Below are 19,918 nucleotides of genomic sequence, written 5' to 3'. Positions count from 1 at the left end.
GATTAATTTTTTAAATGGGTGATTTGGGTAATATGTGAGAGAAGATTTTGACAATTGACAAGACAATGGTGGACGGAGGCTGATTCTGAAATTTAGAAATTTCCATATTTGAATATTCTCACGAAGAGAAGGGATAGCTGCATGGCCTGGAAATTGCACTCAAGTGCTGGTTGACAGTTTAAACCAGATTACGTAGAGATACTAAGCCCCAGATAGTGGAAGAGGGCCCCCATCTTTTGCATAAGTAAGAGTCTCCCAGACCCAGGCAAAGTGGAAATGGGTCCCAGACAGAGGGACCCACCTTGGGTGAAGTAACGAAGTTATAAAGGGTCAAAGGGCGAGAGATTTTATACCAACGGGTGAGGTCAGCGCGCCTAAGGTTGAGGCGTGGAGTGAGGGTAGCAGTGATTGTCGGCTGGAACCTCAAGCTCAACTGGGAACCACGCTCAATCGGGCCATCTCTCAGTTCTGTCCCCGTCTCTGGAGGCCTCTCCGCCGGGGGTGCGGGGGCTTGGGGGGATGGAGGCGGCAACGGGGGGTGGGGGAAGGGAGGGAGCGGAGGCGGGGCGGGGCGGGGAGCAGGGGACTGACACGCCGGCGTCACCCTGCGGCGCGTCACGTGCGGCGTCGGCAGCCATGGCGGGAAGCGAGCCGCGCAAAGGAGGCGTCACCCCTCAGCCTCACCACAGCGACTGGAGCCGCCTGGAGGCTGCCATCCTCAGCGGCTGGAGGAACTTCTGGCAGTCGGTGGGCAAGGAGAGGGCGGCTCCGAGGTCCTCCCCGGAGGAGGCGGACGAGAAGGCCAGCTCGCTAACGCGGCTGCCGGTGAGCGTCGGCCGCCACCCGCGGAGGACCGCGGGCCGGGCCGGGAGGGGCGCTCGCCGGGGCGGCCTTTGGGGGCCGCGGCGGGGGCGGGGGGAGCCTCCCTGGGCTCGGCCTGTGTCTGGCCCCGTCCCTGCAGCCATTCCGGGCAGTGTCGTCACCTGGGGGCAGCAGTTGAGCAGAAACGCCTTGGCGTTGACCCGTGGTGCCCCGCAGCTGGGCCGAAGGTCGCCCCGAAACTCACCTGCAGGTTGTGCCCTGGCAACCAGCCAGGTCACCCTCCGGTCTTCTACCCCAAAAACAGGTCTAGGGACTGGGGCACCCTGAACATCAGGTTAAGGAAACGCGGAGACCATGCCAGACGTTCTGGAAATCATGGAAAGCGTCCAGTGTCTTGTGTTCTCAGCATCTATCATCCCAGCTTCCATGTACCGAAACACCTGGCGGTCCCGCAAAACACACACTCTCCTAGGATTTTGCGACTGTTATCTTACCTGTATTTCAAGTGACAAAACTGACAATTGAAAGTAGATGACTAGGGATTTCCCTGGCGGTCCAGTGGTTAAGACTTCACTTTCCACTGCAGGGGGTGCAGGTGGATCCCTGGTGGGGAGCTAAGATCCCACATGCCTCTGGCCAAAAAACCAAATCATAAAACAGAAGCAGTATGGTAACAAATTCAATAAAGACTTTAAATATGGTACACATCAAAAAAAAATCTTAAAAAAATGCGGGAAAGTAAATGACTAAGTTACAAGGGCCTCAAGTTACAGCAGGCCACGAGAATTACACACATTTTTCGTTGTTAAACTTTTCAGGTAGATAGGAAAACGGAGAGAGGAGAATTTCTTAGAAATTATTAAAGTGCTGTATCTCAGCTGGACTGTTGACTCTCTGAGGTCCATCAGAAATTAAAAAACTTCAGGCTTAGGTTGCCTCCATGGTTCTCCTTGCAGAGGTTCTCTGAAATAACAGATTTTACAGAAGAACTCAGGTGACAGATTTACTCTTTGATTTGATGTAATGATAAAATCAGAAGTTTGTACGCTTGATAAAGATTTTATTTTGAAGAATAAATTATTTCATTAAGAAGTTCATTCAGATAAATGGTGGAGCAGAATATCCATAAGGAAAAATTAAATGAAGTGCTTATTTTACTTGAAAACTACCAGAACAATGGGAGGTATTTCAGGAATGTTTCCATGTGTCAAAAATGAAATGTTCATTATGATTCTGTCCTGAGACAGGAAATAACTTCAGCATGATAGATTTCATCATTAAAAATAATGACTGTTGATTTCCCTGGTGGTCCAGTGGTTAAGACTGTGCTTCCACTGCAAGGGGCACAGGTTCCATCCGTGGTCAGGGAAGTTCCACATGCCGCTGCAAAAAAAAAAAAAAGACTGTTAAGTTGATTTTTTGTTATTTAGTATAAAAACTGTTAATTTTGTCATTTATCATGATAGATTTAATTATTCAAATGATACACTGTTCAGTTGACCTTTGGTTTCCTAGTATAATATAATTATTTATTTTTAATTTTTTATTTATTTTTTTAATATAAATTTATTTATTTTTGGCTGCATTGGGTCTTCGTTGCTGTGCGTGGGCTTTCTCTAGTTGTGGTGAGCCGGGACTACTCTTCATTGAGGTGCGCGCGCTTCTCATTGCGGTGGCTTCTCCTGTTGCGGAGCATGGGCTCTAGGAGTGACGGCTTCAGTAGTTGTGGCTCGCAGGCTCTAGAGCGCAGGCTCAGTAGTTGTAGCGCACGGGCTTGGTTGCCCCGCGGCATGTGGCATCTTCCTGGACCAGGGCTCGAACCCGTGTTCCCAGCATTGGCAGGCGGATTCTTAACCACTGCACCAACAGGGAAGTCCCTGTAATTTATTATTTTTAAAAGTCCCTGTAATGTATTATTTAAAAAAAACTTTTTACCAAGACAAATTATTCATCCCTTTAACCTACTTGCTGCTTCCCTCTGTTTCAGATTGATGTACAGCTATATATTTTGTCATTTCTTTCACCTCATGATCTATGTCATTTGGGAAGTACAAGTCATTATTGGAATGAAACTGTACGAGATGCAATTCTGTGGAGATATTTTCTGTTGCGGGATCTTCCTTCTTGGTCATCTGTTGACTGGAAGTCTCTTCCAGATCTAGAAATCTTAAAAAAGCCTATATCTGAGGTCACTGATGGTGCATTTTTTGACTACATGGCAGTGTAAGTATCTAGTTTTACGAATTAAAAAGAAGATATTAAATTTGACTATATTACAAGTCAGTAGTCTAAGTTAGTCTTGGCCCTCCTACTAATTTGTTGCATGAATTTTGAGTCTGAGTGTCCTTTTGTAAAAATTGGGGGTTAGGTAAAATAACTTCCTTCATAGAACCCTTTTAGCATTCACATTTTGTTATTTCCCTGTAGTACCTAAGTAGAGTATTCGAATAATTATAGATAGTTTATATGGCAAGAAGTAAAACACTTCTTAAAATTTTCATTATCTTTAGAACACATTTTGTTAAAATAAATACTTTTCCATGTCCAGAGAAGGAAAGGCCAGAGTTCAGACAGGAGTTCTTTTGCATGGAAGAAAACCATTCTTAAGTTTCTGGGAAATAAGATTTTGTTATCACCCAAATGCATTGACATTTTCGAATATCATGTATTAGAGAGAATTAATTTTGTTGAGCAACTATAGTGTATTGGATTCTATGATGGATGTTTTATGTATGTTTACTTATTTAATTCTCACGCAATAAGAAGGTATTTTCCTTGTGTTATGGATGTGGAATGAAGGTTCTGCATGGTTATGGATTTGTCTAAGGTCGTATAATTTGTAAGGGACTGTAATGTCGTTATTTCTGGATATAACCTGTTTTATTAAGAGCCCCAAATTTAAGACATTGTAAGTAAAATTTAAAGAATATTTGTGCGTTAGGTAAGAATTGTTTTCCTGTGGTAGATTTAATAGCTACATGTGGGACTTTTTTTCATATTTTAAGTTATTCAGCATCTTTCCTTATTTCAATACAGATGCCATTACATCAAGTCTTGTGAGACTACTTGATTAAAATATACATGTATGTAATTTTAACAAGTGCTACTGTACTCTCACTTGCTAGTGTTACCTCTTCATTGTCCCACAGCCAACCATAACATCAAGTGTTTCTGTGTGCTGTGGAACCACGTTTTCCTAGGGATAGTAATAATCGTAATAACGACCATTTGTGATCATATAAATTATTTCTGATCCTTACGACCCTGGATTGATTGTTATTGTTCAGATAATGCAGATGAAAAAACTGAAGTTTAGACTATAAGTGGCTTATATGACTAATTAAAGTGGTGAGGCTTGGCCAGATCTACATAGCTGCAAAGTTGATTTTTTTTCCCTTCTTGAATTACAAGGTTCCTAAGTAAAGATGATTGTCATGTAACGTTAGTTGTTGTCTTAACCAGCTCGATTTAAAGGGCTTTAGGTTTTATTTTGATTTGAGTAACTTTGTTTTAATTTTTGATAACATGTTGAATTGCTAGTTTAGAAATTTATAGCTATTGAAAAAGTTGAGTCGTTTCTTTCACATGATTCTTAGTTTGCCAGGTTACCTATAAGGAACATTTGAGCTGCCCTGTGATTAATACTTATTGAACTGTTACTGTTAATAGAAGTACCCTAAGAAATTTGGTTATATTGGTAGCTTTAGTAATTTTTTTTCTTTTTTATCTCTAGGGACATTTATACTAACTATGTAGTTTATGTTTAGTACAGAGTTTCTCAGTCTTGGCACTGTTGACATTTTGGACCAGATGTTATGGGAACTGTCTTTTGTGTGCATTGTACGATGTTTAACAGCATCCCTGGACTCTAGACCTTAGGAAATGTTCCCTGGGGGTGCAAGATCTCCCCAGGTTGAGAATCACTGCTTTATGTAGTGAATTTTAAGCATTGAAACACGTGTTAGACCAAGTGTTTCATGAGAGAATCTAAATGAAAAATTAGAAAGTAAGTAACTGATTCCCAAGGAAGACCTCCTCAGCTACTAGACCACTACTACTCCCATAGCATCTTGTGCTTTTTTCTGTCATGAAACTCGGCATACGTATTATAATGGTGCCTGTCCTCCACTGCCCTCCATGAGGATTGGGACTGTATAATCATTATATCCCTTTTGTCTAGCAAGTTCTCAATACATTATATATTGTTGAATGAATAACTGGCTAAGTAAGTGTTTGTGTTAATTTTCTAATTGTGACAATTTTATACAGCTATAAAATGTGCTGTCCATATACAAGAAGAGCCTCAAAATCTAGCCGTCCTATGTATGGAGCTGTCACCTCATTTTTACACTCATTGATCATTCAGAATGAACCACGATTTGCCATGTTTGGACCAGGTTTGGAAGAACTAAATACATCTTTGGTGTTGAGCTTGATGTCTTCCGAGGAGCTTTGCCCAACAGCTGGTTTGCCTCAGAGGCAGATTGATGGTAATTTTCATGTTAATCTACAGTACATAATAATTCAAACACTTTGAGCTTGACTCTAATGTTAAATAGAAAAAAATTAGTTTTTAAATTAATTCTTTGTTGTAATGAAATATACTAATTTGGTGCATGGGAGCCCTCAGGTCTCTATGGACTGAAAGAATTAATTTACTTTTTATAAGAGGTAAGCTTTCTCTTACTTTCTCAGTCCAGAATATGAGATTATGTGAAAGCAAATTGTATGTTGTCAAAATGTTATATTTGTTTGCTATAAAGCAGAAACTAACACACCACTGTAAAGCAGTTATACTCCAATAAAGATGTTATAAAAAAAAGTTATATTTGTACATTTACCATATTTTAAAAGAATGTTAACAGCAAAATCCATTCAGCACCTACTATATGCAAAGTACTTTGATATATATTGGAATTTCAAAAAAGAGCTAAATTATCACCTTACCTTTATTTCTATGATAAACAATAGCAACAACAGCCATGGAGTTAGTTTCGTAAGCAGGATGTATAATAAACATGCATAACAGTGTAAACTAGCTTGTGCTTTATTTATTCATTTATTGAGAGTACCCATTAGATACTAAAGATGCAGAGATTTAAAACAAACAACATCAGAAATCTCCTGTTTGCCCTGAAAGGTACTTGGTCTAAAGGAGGGCAGAGACATGTATACAGGTGATTAGAATGTGGTGTAATTAGCTCCTGTGTAGAAAGGTAAGGGTCAGAGAAAGCTCTGCATTGAACCTGATGCCTTACATGAGTCAATAGGATAAGTAGGGGTAGGCCATCAAAAAAAAAGGGTAAAATATTCTAAGCAGTGAGAACTACATTTCTGAAATCCCAAAGTTCTGAGTGTGCATGACACACTTGAAGTAGCTCTGTGTGTCCAGAGTGGGGCCAGGTGAGAAGACGCTTGTATGTCAAGCATTTGTTGAAGGATTTTAAGCAGAGAAGTAAGATGATCAAGATGGCATTTTGGATAGATCACTCTGGCTCCTGAGTGGAGACTTGATTAGAAGTTAAGAAACCACTACAATATTGTGATAAAAATATGAAGGATATAGAATTGACTCAATGTGTGTTAGCAGTAATACGGATAATTCCTGGTTTTTGGTCTGATTTTCATATTGGATGATGGTGCCATTCACTAGGTTAAGGAAACACAGGAGGAAGAGAAACTTTTGATACAAGTAGAGATGCCTGCTATAAGCTAGCCACTTGAATGGAAGCTCCATTAGGGCAGAAAACTTGTCAGCTTTATTCTTAGCTGTGGTGCCAGGCACATAGTAGGCATTCAATGTACATTTGATGAGTGAATGAACGAATGACTTTATGGATTACTTTATGCATCCATATCTCAAGAGAAAGATCTGGGCTAGAAATGAAGATTTGGGAATCATATGAAGTCCACATGGACTTGGAAATTTCTGAGTATAGAGAGGAATATTGTAAGCCAGGTGCTGAAATCATCAGTGAATGTTTGGAGGAAGGGATTATCAAAAGGAGATTCATAAATGACAAGGTTAAGGACAGGAGATGGTATTACAGCTAAATGGTGTGCGTGTCTCAGAGAGATGGAGTTTTTTCAAGAGGGTTGGTGAGTAATGGTTAAGACATGGCATTGAGGAGTAAAGAGACCATTCACCTCATCTCTTTACCCTGAGATGTGAGAGAATAGGTAACTTTGTTACTTGAGACCCCACTGTTAAGAGAAGTGGCACCTAGGGACAGGCTAGTTTCAGGTAGGGCCATGAGGTGGAAGGAACCCTTCAAGAAGAGGTTGGGGATATGGGGAAATTTGCTGATTGTGAAATGGCAGTTTCATTCTCCAGACAGCAGCTGGAGTGATTGTTTGAAATTGCCCATCTAATTGTGCCTCAGACCCTGCAAGGTCAGGGAAGAGTGGAGGGATGAATCATTGGCAAGGTGGGGCAAAACAACATGAGAATCATACTGGGCTGAGGTTAGATGTGTTGAGAGGGTAATTTCTGGAAGTTAAACTGATGTAAACAAAGATTAGAGACGTGGTAGAATTTGTTTCTGTGATCTCTCTTGGGAGGCCCCTGGTGGCGGGAGGACTAGGGCCACTTTGCCTGGGATGCTTGCAGTCCCAGCCACCAAGATCTCTATATATGTGTTGCCCAGAATGGTGACATAAGATGGCACGGCATAGCTGCTTTAAATACCTAGAGTGGTTATGCAGGGATTAAGGATATGAAAGATGGCGTTGTCCTAATGAGGTAAGTAGAGGCCAGATTATATTAAAATTTTGTTTATCTGAAGAGCAGGGGCTTTGAAGGGAAGAGATGTAATTAAATGCATTTTAAAGCAATCTCTCCAGCTGCTGTCATAAGAATGGATAGTAGGGGGCAGAAGTGGATTTAGGAGACTAGTTAGAAATGATTACAGAAGTCCAGGTGAGAGATAATTTAAACTAAAAGGTGGGGGTGAGGATGGAGAGAAGTAGACAGATCTAAGAGGACATTTATATAGCAAAAAGAGGTAAAGCCAAGGAAGAGGAAAAGGATCTTTCCAGGAGGCAAGAGGAGAATCAGCCCTGTAGTGTTAACACAGCCAAAGGAGGGAAGGAGTTAAGAAAGAAGGACAAATGACAATGTTGAATGATTTAGATATAAAATAGTAAGAAGATAGTGTTTAGCACCTGTTACTTACCAGTCACTCCGTAGGTGTTTTACATATGTGATCTCATTTAATGCTTACAATAACCCTAAAAAGTGTGTATTATTTCTATATTTTGATGTCAAAGAAGGCTCACAGAAACATGGGCATATGTGGCAAATTCAGGATTGTAGCCCAAGTCCAATTCAAAATTTCAGTGTCTACCATATTTCCTCAGTTTTCTAAGGTGCCATGAATTTAAAAACAGCTTTTCAGAGTGGGGGAAAAAAGCCATTTGGTTGAATGTGTACGTGGAGTATAAGACTAATGAGAAACATAAAAGAAGTGAAACTAAGCCTTAGTCTTGAGGATAAATAGTAGTAGCTGTTACGATGCAGCTGCTACTGAGAGGATGATGATAAAGTTAATGATGATAGTGATGATGGTATAAAAAGGAATGTTAGGGCTTCCCTGGTGGCGCAGTGGTTGAGATGCAGGGGACACGGGTTCGTGCCCCGGTCTGGGAGGATCCCACGTGCCGCGGAGCGGCTGCGCCCGTGAGCCATGGCCGCTGAGCCTGCGCGTCCGGAGCCTGTGCTCCGCAATGGGAGAGGCCAGGAGAGGCCGCAGCAGTGGGAGGCCCAAGTACCGCAAAAAAAAAAAAAAAAGGAATGTTAAAGCCTAGCAGTTTTTTCTTCTATATCCATAGTTTATTACTATGTGAATAAAAATTGCTTACGGCATCTTTTCTTCAACACAAACATTTCATTTTATTCCAAAGCTATATATATCACTTGTCATAGTTTTTCATTTACTCTTTTTACTTATACCAAGTAATTTTTTTCATTCTCATCTTTTGCTGTCTTTATTAATGACTTGTTTTGATAACTGTAATTTTCTCCTTTAGGTATTGGATCAGGAGTCAGTTTTCAGTTGAGCAACCAACATAAATTCAACATCCTAATATTATATTCAACTACAAGGTAAGGCTACCTACTTGGCAACCTATCTGAGACATCAGTAATGGAATATTTTAGGGGGGTGAAGTCTGTATAGTGTCTGTTTATGTTCTGTATTTACATTTTTCTTATAGGAAGGAAAGAGATAGAGCAAGAGAAGAACATACAAGTGCAGTTAACAAGATGTTCAGTATACAGAATGAAGGGGATGATCAACAGGGAAGCCGGTACAGTGTAATTCCACAAATTCAGAAGGTGTGTGAAGTTGTTGATGGGTTCATCTATGTTGCAAATGCTGAAGCTCATAAAAGTAAGTATTATTTTGTTTTTAACAGTGCTTTCTTTGCAAAGCAAATATGTTTTTAGGCTTTACTGTGGCTTGTTAAGAATATCATGGCTAATTTTATCAATGTGATTCTGTTATTACTGTTAATATTGGATTCCCAAAACTTGATGTGCATTAGGATCACTGAGGGATCTTGTTAAAAACGCAGCTGCCTGATTCCTACCCTGGTGGATTATGACTCATAGATTTGGGTTGTGTCTTGGGCATCTGTTTTTTTAACAAGCTTTACAGAATTCTGATGCACACCGAAGTTTGATACTATAACTACATAGTGTTTTTTTGTTGTTGTATGCGTCTACACTTTTTGTTATTGGTGTTTTGTCTGCTTTTGGCCCTATTCAAATAATTCATGCAGGTAAATGAAAAATTTTACCTTTATTTTAATTATCCAGAGAGTAGAGAGATGTGTGGGGTGGAGTGTTTACTTTAAGTAGATTAGTTAAGAACACTATCCATATATTCTGAATAATTGCCATTCACAGTGTGATAAATAGCATGAAAATAGAATACTATTGGGCCACAAGCCAGTATTGTAATTTCTTTCCCAAATCCTCTGTGAATAAAGTAGGGTATAAATATACAATATATTATTCTCACTCGGAACAAGATAGCAGCATCCCACTGCTGAAAGAATTTACAGTTTATGGTGCACTGAAATTAACTATAGCAACAAAAGCCAAATCCAGCTCAATTACTGACTAGCTGGACTCATCCTGCTGCATTAATGGCCTAACAGAATAATCGTGTCCATTTCTAGAAGTAAATTCTTTACCTCAGTCTCTTCTGTTCTTCCACATAAAACATCTGGCATTAAATTAAAAATTATAAGATACAAAAAAATATCAAAATGAAATGACCCATTGTCAAGTGATAAAGCATTCAATGGAATTAGACACAGAGATGGCCTGGATGTTAGCCCTCTCAGAAAGAGACATTAAAAGAACTATGATTAATATGTTAAAGAATCTAGTGGAAAAGATGGACAATATATGTGAACAAATAGGGATTTTCAGCAGAGAGAAGGAAGCTATGAAAAAGTAAAATGGGAATGCTAAATATGATAACAGGTGAACAGTTCCTTCAGTGGACATCTTAACAAAGGAAACCTTTTGTGAATGTGAAGATAGATCAATTGAAATTACCCAAATTAAAACACAAAGAGAAAAAAGAGTAGGGGTGGAGGACAAAACATTCAAGAGCTGGGGGAACCTATTAAGTGATCTAACTCAGGGGTTGGCATTTTCTTTTTTTTTTTTTTTTTTTGCTGTACGCGGGCCTCTCACTGCTGTGGTCTCTCCCATTGTGGAGCACAGGCTCCGGACGCGCAGGCTCAGCGGCCATGGTTCACGGGCCTAGCCGCTCTGCGGCATGTGGGATCTTCCCGGACTGGGGCACGAACCCATGTCCCCTGCATCGGCAGGCGGACTCTCAACCACTGCACCACCAGGGAAGCCCGGGTTGGCATCTTCTTAAAGGTCCATATAGTAAATATTTTAGACATGTGAGCCATACAGTCTGTCACAGTTACTCACCTCTGCTATTATAGTGCAAAAGTAGCCATAGACAGTTTGCAAATGAATGGACATGGCTGTTTCACAAAGAAATTTATTTATAAAAACAGATCTTCAGAGTGTGGTATGCTGACCCCTGATTCAATTTATATGTGATTGGAGTCCCAAAACATGAAAAGAGTAAGAACAGGGAAAAAGAAATTTCTGAACAGATAATGACCAAAACTATTTCAAAATTACTGAAAGAGAATAAACCACAGATCCAAGATTCACAAAGAACTCCAAACCTGATAAATAAAAAATACAGATACATCATAGCCAAACTGATGAAAACCAAAGGTAAAGAGAATATCTTGAAGGCAACCAGAGCAAAACAAAACATACATATAGAGGGCCAAAGATAAGGACAGAGACTTTCTGACAGAATTTTGCTGTAAGCCAGAAGGTAATGAAGGGAAATCTTTATAGTATTCAAGGGGGGCGGAAATCTAATATCCAGCAAAGACATCTTTCAAAAATGAAGGCAAAATCAAGACTTTTTTCAGGCAAACAAAATCTGAGAAAGTTCAATCAGCAGATTTGTATAATAAGAAATATTAAAGGAAACTTCAGGCAGAAGAATATGATACCAGGTAGAAAACTGCATCTACAAAAAGAAATGAAGAGCCTTGGGATATAAACAATATAGCTATACATAAAATATTTTTTTCTAATTTTAATTTATTTATCATTATGTAAAGGATAAACAGTAACAATGTATTATGGGCTTATGATATTTTTTAAATAAAATATATTGTAACAATATTACACAGCATGAAAGGCAGAAATGGAAATATAGTATTATGAGGTTCTATATGTGAAGTTATATAATACTTTTTAAAAGTAGACTGTTAGGGACTTTCCTGGTGGCACAGTGGTTAAGAATCCACCTGTCAATGCAGGGGACATGGGTTCGAGCCATGGTCTGGGAAGATCCCACATGCCATGGAGCAACTGAGCCCGTGTGCCACAACTACTGAGGCTGCGCTCTAGAGCCCACGAGCCACAACTACTGAGCCCATGTGCCACAACTACTGAAATCCACGTGCCTAGAGCCCATGCTCTGCAACAAGAGAAGCCACCACAATGAGAAGCCTGCACACCGCAACGAAGAGTAGCCCCCGCTTGCCACAACTAGGGAAAGCCTGCGCGCAGCAACGAAGACCCAATGCAGTCAAATAAATAAATAAAATAAAAACTAAAAAAAAAAGTAGACTGTTATAAGTTTAAAATATACATTATAAATCCTTGAGCAACCACTAAAACAAAGTGTAACAGAGGTATAGTTAAATAAACCAGTGGTGAAGATAAAATGGAATCATTAAAAAAGTCAGTTCAAAAGAAGGCAGGAAAAGGAACAAAGAATAGATGGAACAAGTCAAAATTCAAGAGGTATATGATAGATTTAAGTGTACTGTGTTGATAATTACATTAAATGTTTATTTGTTTTCTATTAATATGTAACAAATTACTGCCAACCTAGTGGCTTAAAACAACATCTGTTTATTAGCTCAGAGTTCTCTATGTCTGAAGTCTTGAGCACGGCATGGCTGGGTTCTCAACCTAGGTCTCAGAGGCTGAAATTAGCGTGTCAGATGGGTTACATCCCTTTCTGGAGGCTCTAGGGAAAAATCTGCTTTCTAGCTCACTCAGTTATTGGCTGAATTCAGCTCTTTACTGTTGTATGGCTGAGATCCCTGTTTCCTTGCTGGCTGTCAGCTTGGGGCAGCTCTCAGCTTCACAGGCCATCGGCATTCCTTGTCATGTGACTCCCTCTGTCTTCAAATCCAGCAATGGAGAGTCTCTCTCACTAGGTAGAATCTCATCTGTTTTAAGGGATCACCTGATTAGGTTAGGCTCACTGAGTTTAATCTCCCTTTCTTGAAGTCAGCTGTGTCTTATGGTATAGCCTAATCATGTCAGTGATAATCCCACTGTATTAACAGATTCCTCCCACACTCAGAGGAGAAGGGATTATACTGGGGTATGAGTCACTGGGGTCATTTTAGAATTCTGCCTACCACAAAATGTCAGTGATTTACACTCCAATGAAAGGCAGAGATTTTCAGTTTGGATAAAAAAGCTAGACTCAATTATATGTTTAAGTTTTGGAAACTATGGCCTTTGAAAGAAAGGGTAGTGACAGCTACAGAATTTGTGAGAGGAAAATATCTATATCAAAGTATTTTTGCTTTTAAACCATAGAGACATCTGAGTGGTACTGTTTTCGTTCTCTCTGATTTCACCTAAATTCCTGTCCTTGCAAGGCTGATTAATGTAGTTTTACGAAAGATCAGTAAATGAACACAGCAATAGAGGCAGTTTGTTATGTTTGGATCCTGGTAATTTTTTGCTTCCCTTGTTTTGTTAGTTTTTAATTTTGTTTTATTATTTTTTAAGTCATTACAAGTAATGCAAATTAAGGGTTTTGACTACATTCCTTAGGACATGAATGGCAAGATGAATTTTCTCGTATTATGGCAATGACAGATCCAGCTTTTGGATCTGCAGGAAGACCAATGCTGGTTTTATCTTGTATTTCTCAAGCTAATGTAAAAAGAATGCCCTGTTTTTATTTGGCCCATGAGCTGCGTCTGAATCATCTAAGCCACCCATGGATGGTAAGGCCCTATTTTCTCTGGTGAGAAAAATCTCATTTTGTTTTTCACTCTACTTTCTAATTGATTTTTATTTTTAAAATTCTTTTCTACTCATTCTCTTTAATAAAATAACATTCTAAAAGTTAGTTTTAGTAGCTTAATTGGTGGGAGATATTTGGTATCAAAGCTGACCTCTGAGATAAGTAATAAACCTCATATTGGTAGTAATTATAAGACAGAAGAGAAGATGATATTTTTTAATCTAAGCTCTCTAGAAGACCAAACTTGAGTGACTCACCCAAAGTCTATTGGGATCTTTTTCGTCCTATTCTTTTTTGAGTGTCCAGGAAAATGTCCCACTTAATTATAAGATTTTTCACTCAGTTTCTTATTGACAGTAATCTCTTTTATTTGCTCATAGGTCCAGGATACAGAGGCTGAAACTTTAACTGGTTTTTTGAATGGCATTCAGTGGATTCTTGAAGAAGTAGAATCTAAGCATGCAAGATGATCCTCCTTTCAGACCTTGGGAACTGAAAGCATTTGGAACTTGTTACTAAGGTTGTGATGTGGATATTTGCTCAAGTCAGCTCATTCTGCCCTGCCTTTTTGCAGGTAGGGTTTATATTGGACAGCTGTAGCTACTCTATTTTTTAATATAATTTTTGCTTTTTACCTTAATTACAAGAAAAAAGTTTCAGTGCTAGCATTTGGCCCCAAAATGAACCTTTTAATATTTTAAAATAACTTATATATACATATATATATATTTTTTAATATTAAATTCTGGAAAAACAAGTTTATGCCTCTCTCATTCTTTGTGGTTTCTCTTCTTTTTGTTTCAAAGATTGCTATAGTGGGGAATAGCAAATTTACTAAGCTTTCAATAGGTTCTTTTCAAAGGTCCTTAACTGGTTATCAAAAAATAAGTTTCTAACTATTTTTAATAAATGTACTATTTAAAACTGAATATTCACTGGAATTTCATTTACTATTATGGCCATACAACTTCTGTTTCTTTTCTGAAACAGTAGGAATTAACTTTGTATCATATTCAATACTAATTCAGTGAAAATAACTGGAAATTCTTGCTCTTTTCAAATAACTTTGAAAGCTCATGAGGTGCTAAAGCCAAATTTTATTCTTTACTCATAGAGAAAATATTCCAGAGACGCTCATGATCATATGACCTCCTATTCACTAATTGCTTGCACTTTGCAGAGGAAACATTACAGTCCTCCTATCTCATTGGAATTGAAGAATTTTTAAATTATAATTTAAAAAGCATAATATTAGTGGTGCTGCACCCAAGATACAGCCTCCATCCTGCGAGCTAGGTGCCGTTTCAAAGAAAGGAGCTGTCACATCTTGGGTGCACTTATCCAGAACTTAGCTTCAGCACTTGTATAGTTGGGGGCAGAGTGAGAAATGCTGACATCCTGCTCTTCCTAGGAAGGTTGCCCTCTGACTTGGAGAGAGAGTGCTGTTTCCTCAGCTGCCCCAGTCTAGAATGGAGTTTCTTCTTTCTGAGCTGGAGGAGGGAAGGAGGGGAGTGGGTCTTGGTTCAAATCCCACAGACGCTTACTGTTCTTACTGAGTTTTAGTATATATATATATTTGAATAAATGTTTCTTCATTTGCTGTATGCTCTTAGGACCATTTACAGAGATTTTAATGATTTTTTTTTAGTCCATTTTTGTCTTTATTTTATTTTTTAATGATTTTAAAAAATTAATTTTCTCCAGTTTCTCTAGGGAGCCATTACATGGAACTCTTCATTCTGTTATGCCAAAAGTAGATCTACTCTCCCCTTTTTTTAATTATATGTAGTTATGTTACCTCATTCATTCCTGATGTTGGTAATTTATGTCTTTTTTCTTCATGATCAGTCTGGCTAGAGTTTTATTGATTTTATTATTCTCAAGAACCAGCTTTAGGATTTATTGATTTATTCTATATTCTGTTTCATTGATTTATGCTCTAATCTCTATTTTTCTGCTTTTTAAATGTAAAAAAAATTTTTAATTTCATCTTCCCTTTTTTAGATTATTAAGGTACAAACTTAGGTCACTGATTCTATTTCTTAAAAAAAAAAAGAAAAATTAAAGCTATAGATTTTCCTCAAGACCTCTTTAGCTGCATCCACATGTTTTTTTATATTGTATATTTATTATCATTCAGTTAAAATATTTTCTAATCCCGTGTGATTACTTTTTCAATCCAGTGATTATTTAGTAGTATTGTTTTAGTGTTATTTACTCTCTATTTCCTAGATAATTTATTGACATCTAATTCAATTATCTTTTTATCAGAGAACATACTCTGTAAAATTTCAGTCTTTTTAAATTTATTGAGACTTGCTTTATGGCCCAGCTCATGGTCTGTTCTGGCAAGTGTACTACATGCACTTGAAAAGAGTTTATGTTTTATAGTTTTTTGGTGTAATATTCGGTATCTATCTATTAGGTCAAGGTAGTTGACGATGTCCAGATATTTTTATATGGCTATATTGCTTTTGTATAGTTGTTTTATCAATTACTAATAGAAAGGCATTAAAATCTTCAACTGTGATTTCCTATTTTTCCTTTTAATTCTGCCAATTTTTGCTTCATGTATTTTGATGCTTTTTTTTTTTTTTTTTTTTTGCGCGCTACGCGGGCCTCTCACTGTTGTGGCCTCTCCCGTTGCGGAGCACAGGCTCCAGGCGCACAGGCTCAGCAGCCATGGCTCACGGGCCCAGCCGCTCCGTGGCATGTGGGATCTTCCTGGACCAGAGCACGAACCCGTGTCCCCTGCATCAGCAGGCGGACTCTCAACCACTGCGCCACCAGGGAAGCCCTTGATGCTGTTTTTAAATGCACACACATATATGACTTTATCTTCCTGATGATTTGGCCTTTTTTGTTTTGTTTTGTTTTTTTTTGGCGGTACACGGGCCTCTCACTGTTGTGGCCTCTCCCGTTGCGGAGCACAGGCTCCGGATGCTCAGGCCCAGCGGCCGTGGCTCACGGGCCCAGCCGCTCCGCGGCATGTGGGATCCTCCCGGACCGGGGCACGAACCCGTGTCCCCTGCATCGGCAGGCAGACTCTCAACCACTGCGCCATCAGGGAAGCCCTGGCCTTTTTATCATTATGAAATGTCCTTTTTGCTGATAATACTCATTGTCTTGAAATCCATTTTCTAGTATTAATATAATCAATCCAGCTTTTAAAAAATATTGTTCTCATGGTATATCTTTTCCATCCATTTACATACAACCTAAATTTGTTTTTATATTTTAAGTGTATCTCCTATAGTTAGAATATAGTAAATCTTGCCTTTTCCTTTTCCATTCTGGCAATACGTACATTTTAATTAGAATGTTTAGATTATTTACATTTAATGTGATTATTGATATGATTGGGTTCAGATCTACTGTTTTATTATTTTCTTTATCATTTATCCCTTCACCAATGTTGTTTCTATATTCCTTCTGTTCTATTTTGAATTATTTTATTTTTTTTTAGAAATTGATTAAAATTTTTCTAGTAGCTTTTCTCTTTGCATTTTTTAGAGGTTGCACTAGTGATTACAACATATACACCTTCCAAAGTTTTCTTATAATTAATATTGTACCAATATGTGTAATATGTCAAAATGTAACTGTTTATGCCCTATTTTTCTCCTTACCACTCTTTTTTGCTAACACCTATTGAATGTATTACACTTACCTGTGTTATAAATCCCAGAAGACAGTGTTACAGTTTTTGATGAAACAGTCATATATATTATAAAGAAATTAAAAGAAGAAAAAAAATTTTTAGATAATGAAAGTATTCTTTTATTTTTTTCAAGATGTAAGCATACCTCGTTTTATTGTACTTTGCTTTATCGTATTCCACAGCTACGCATATTTTACAAATTGAAGGTTTATGGCATCCTTGCACTGAGCATCTCTATCAGTGCCATTTTTCCAGCAACATTGCTCACTTCATGTCTCTGTGTCAGATTTTGATAATTCTTGCAACATTTCAAGCTTTTTACTTATAATTGTTATGGTGATCTGTGATCAGTGATCTTTGATGTTACTACTATGACTTGCTGAAGGCTCAGATGATGATTAGCATTTTTTAGCAGTTAGGTATTTTTTAATTAAGATATTTCAACTGTATTTTTAGACAGTGCTGTTGCACACTTAATAGACTACAGTATACTGTAAATATAACTTTTAAAAATTATTTATTTATTTATTTATTTTTGGCTGTGTTGGGTCTTCATTTCTGTGCGAGGGCTTTCTCTAGTTGCGGCGAGCGAGGACCACTCTTCATCGTGGTGCGTGGGCCTCTCACTGTCGTGGCCTCTCTTGTTGTGGAGCACAAGCTCCAGACACGCAGGCTCAGTAGTTGTGGCTCACGGGCCTAGTTGCTCTGTGGCATGTGGGATCTTCCCAGACCAGGGCTCGAACCCACGTCCCCTGCATTGGCAGGCAGATTCTCAACCACTGCGCCACCAGGGAAGCCCTAAATATAACTTTTGTATGTACTTGGATACTAAAAATTTTGTGTGACTCACTTTATTGCAGTATTTGCTTTATCATAGTGGTCTGTAACCAAACCCTCAGTATTTCTGAGGTATGCCTGTATATAAAATCATGGGTTGACAATTTTATTCTCTCAGCCATTTCAAGATGTTCTTTTGTTCTCTTCTGGCCTCTAATTTCTGATAAGAAGTCATTCGCTAATTGCATCTTCATTCCCTTGAATGTAATTTTCTCTCTGCTTTCAAGTTTACTTTTTGTCTTGGTTTTCAGCACTTTCACCATAGTGTGTCTAGGTATGGTTGTCTTTATATTTATCCAACTTGGGGGTTAATGAGCATGTTGAATATGTAAATTCATGTCATCCACCAAGTTTGGGAAATTTGGGGTCATTATTTCTTCAAATATGTTTTCTTCCCCATTCTTTCCTCTTTTCATCCGTCTTAGGTCTCCATTGTGTAACACCTTTAAATGTGTTGGTATTTAACCTGTCTCTGAGGCTTTGCTCATGTTTTTCAGTTTTTTTTCCTCTGTTTTTCAGTTTGGGTAGTTTCAACTGATTAATGTTCAAGTTCTCAAACTCTTTCCTCTTTCATCTCAATTCTCTTGTTAAATAAATCCCGTGAATTTTTCACTTAGATATTGTGTTCTACAATTTCCTTTAGTTTTCCCAAATTTTATTTTTCTTCTCAGATTTCCTTTGTTTCATTGAGAGCATATGTTCCTTTATATCACTAGAAATGGTTGTAATGGCTGCTTTAAAATCCTTCTCTGCTAATTCTGAAATGTGAAAGAGTTGATTTCAGTTGATTTTCTTTTATGAACGGAATGAGTGTCATTCTCAGTTTTCTTTGTAATGTTGCAGAATTTTGTATTGTATCCTGAAAAATATAAATGCTAAGTTGTGGAGACTCTGGATTCTGCTATTTTTCTCCAATGGATGATGTTTCTTTCATTTAATCAGTTAACAGGTTTAGACATAAACAAACTCTGTCCCGTGGGCAATAGCTCCACTCTCAGTTCATGTCTTTTTTTTTTTTGGTGCAGTGTGTGGGCCTCTCACTGTTGTGGCCTCTCCCGTTGTGGAGCACAGGCTCCGGACGCGCAGGCCCAGCGGCCATGGCTCATGGGCCCAGCCACTCCGCGGCATGTGGGATCTTTCCGGACTGGGGCACGAACCTGTGTTCCCTGCATCGGCAGGCAGACTCTCAACCACTGCGCCACCAGGGAAGCCTCATATCTTTTTTTTTTTTTTTTTTTTTTTTTTTGCTGTACGCGGGCCTCTCACTGTTGTGGCCTCTCCCGTTGCGGAGCACAGGTTCCGGATGCGCAGGCTCAGCAGCCATGGCTCACGGGCCTAGCCGCTCCGTGGCATGTGGGATCTTCCCAGACCGGAGCATGAACCCGCGTCCCCTGCATCGGCAGGCGGACTCTCAACCACTGCGCCACCAGGGAAGCCCATATCTTTTTTTTTAAGTGAGCAGCTTGAGTTAGTTTTGCGCTCAAGATTCAAAGATACAGACAGAATTTGGGGATTCCGTTCCTAGATTTTTCTTTTCTAAGACTCCTGCTTTTCTCTCTAATGGCTGCAATTGCCCCGTGTCATTACTCTCATTCCCCATGCCAGAAAGGCTGTGATTATTCTACCAGTTCCCCATGCTACAATGTATACCAATGCCTACCCCCAATCTACAAGTTAAAAAAAAAAAGTGGGAAATTACTCTGTTGAACTTCCCAGAGTATATACTCTCCACCAAAATTTGCCTGCTTCTCTTCACTATTCAGCGGTATCAGGTAGCTGCCTTTTTTGTATTAATATTATGTTCTCTGCAGAAGAATTATTCCAGTAGGAAGTTGTTGGGCCAAAAAGCATTTGACATTTTACCTATATCACTTTATATTATTTTTTAGTAGTTGCTCTAGGAATTATAATACCCATCTGGAAATAGAATCTTGGGTTGACTTTTTTCTTTCAGCACATTAAAGATATAATTCCATTACCT

The 19,918-nt window shown here is 38.7% G+C and overlaps 1 protein-coding gene across 3 annotated transcripts; it reads left to right on the top strand.

The window, feature by feature from the left end:
- Nucleotides 1–585: 585 nt before the first annotated feature.
- FBXO4 (F-box protein 4) lies at nt 586–14,193 on the top strand. 3 transcript variants are annotated; one of them, XM_032627196.1, is made up of 7 exons: nt 623–825; nt 2,810–3,045; nt 5,092–5,312; nt 8,851–8,926; nt 9,037–9,212; nt 13,244–13,419; nt 13,820–14,191. In XM_032627196.1, exons 1-7 carry the CDS (start codon nt 637–639, stop codon nt 13,907–13,909), a joined length of 1,164 nt encoding a protein of 387 aa, XP_032483087.1. In that variant the 5' UTR covers nt 623–636; the 3' UTR covers nt 13,910–14,191. The 3 variants fall into 3 exon arrangements, with proteins under 3 accessions (XP_032483089.1, XP_032483087.1, XP_032483088.1); XM_032627197.1 differs by having other exon boundaries at nt 637–825; nt 13,346–13,419; nt 13,820–14,183; XM_032627198.1 differs by lacking the exon at nt 13,244–13,419 and having other exon boundaries at nt 586–825; nt 13,820–14,193.
- Nucleotides 14,194–19,918: the final 5,725 nt, after the last annotated feature.

The sequence above is a fragment of the Phocoena sinus genome, chromosome 3 (genome assembly GCF_008692025.1).
Source record: "Phocoena sinus isolate mPhoSin1 chromosome 3, mPhoSin1.pri, whole genome shotgun sequence".
Taxonomy (NCBI): Eukaryota; Metazoa; Chordata; class Mammalia; order Artiodactyla; family Phocoenidae; genus Phocoena; species Phocoena sinus.
The sequence above is the reverse complement of the archived record's forward strand: the minus strand, read 5'-3'. Positions and strand labels throughout refer to the sequence as shown.

Excerpts from the sequence above, each read along its gene's own strand:
- FBXO4 (XM_032627196.1), top strand. The coding sequence starts at position 637 with ATGGCGGGAAGCGAGCCGCGCAAAGGAGGCGTCACCCCTCAGCCTCAC. Across the intron at positions 9,213-13,243 it reads AAATGCTGAAGCTCATAAAA|GACATGAATGGCAAGATGAA; the intron begins GTAAGTATTATT and ends TACATTCCTTAG. Across the intron at positions 13,420-13,819 it reads ATCTAAGCCACCCATGGATG|GTCCAGGATACAGAGGCTGA; the intron begins GTAAGGCCCTAT and ends ATTTGCTCATAG.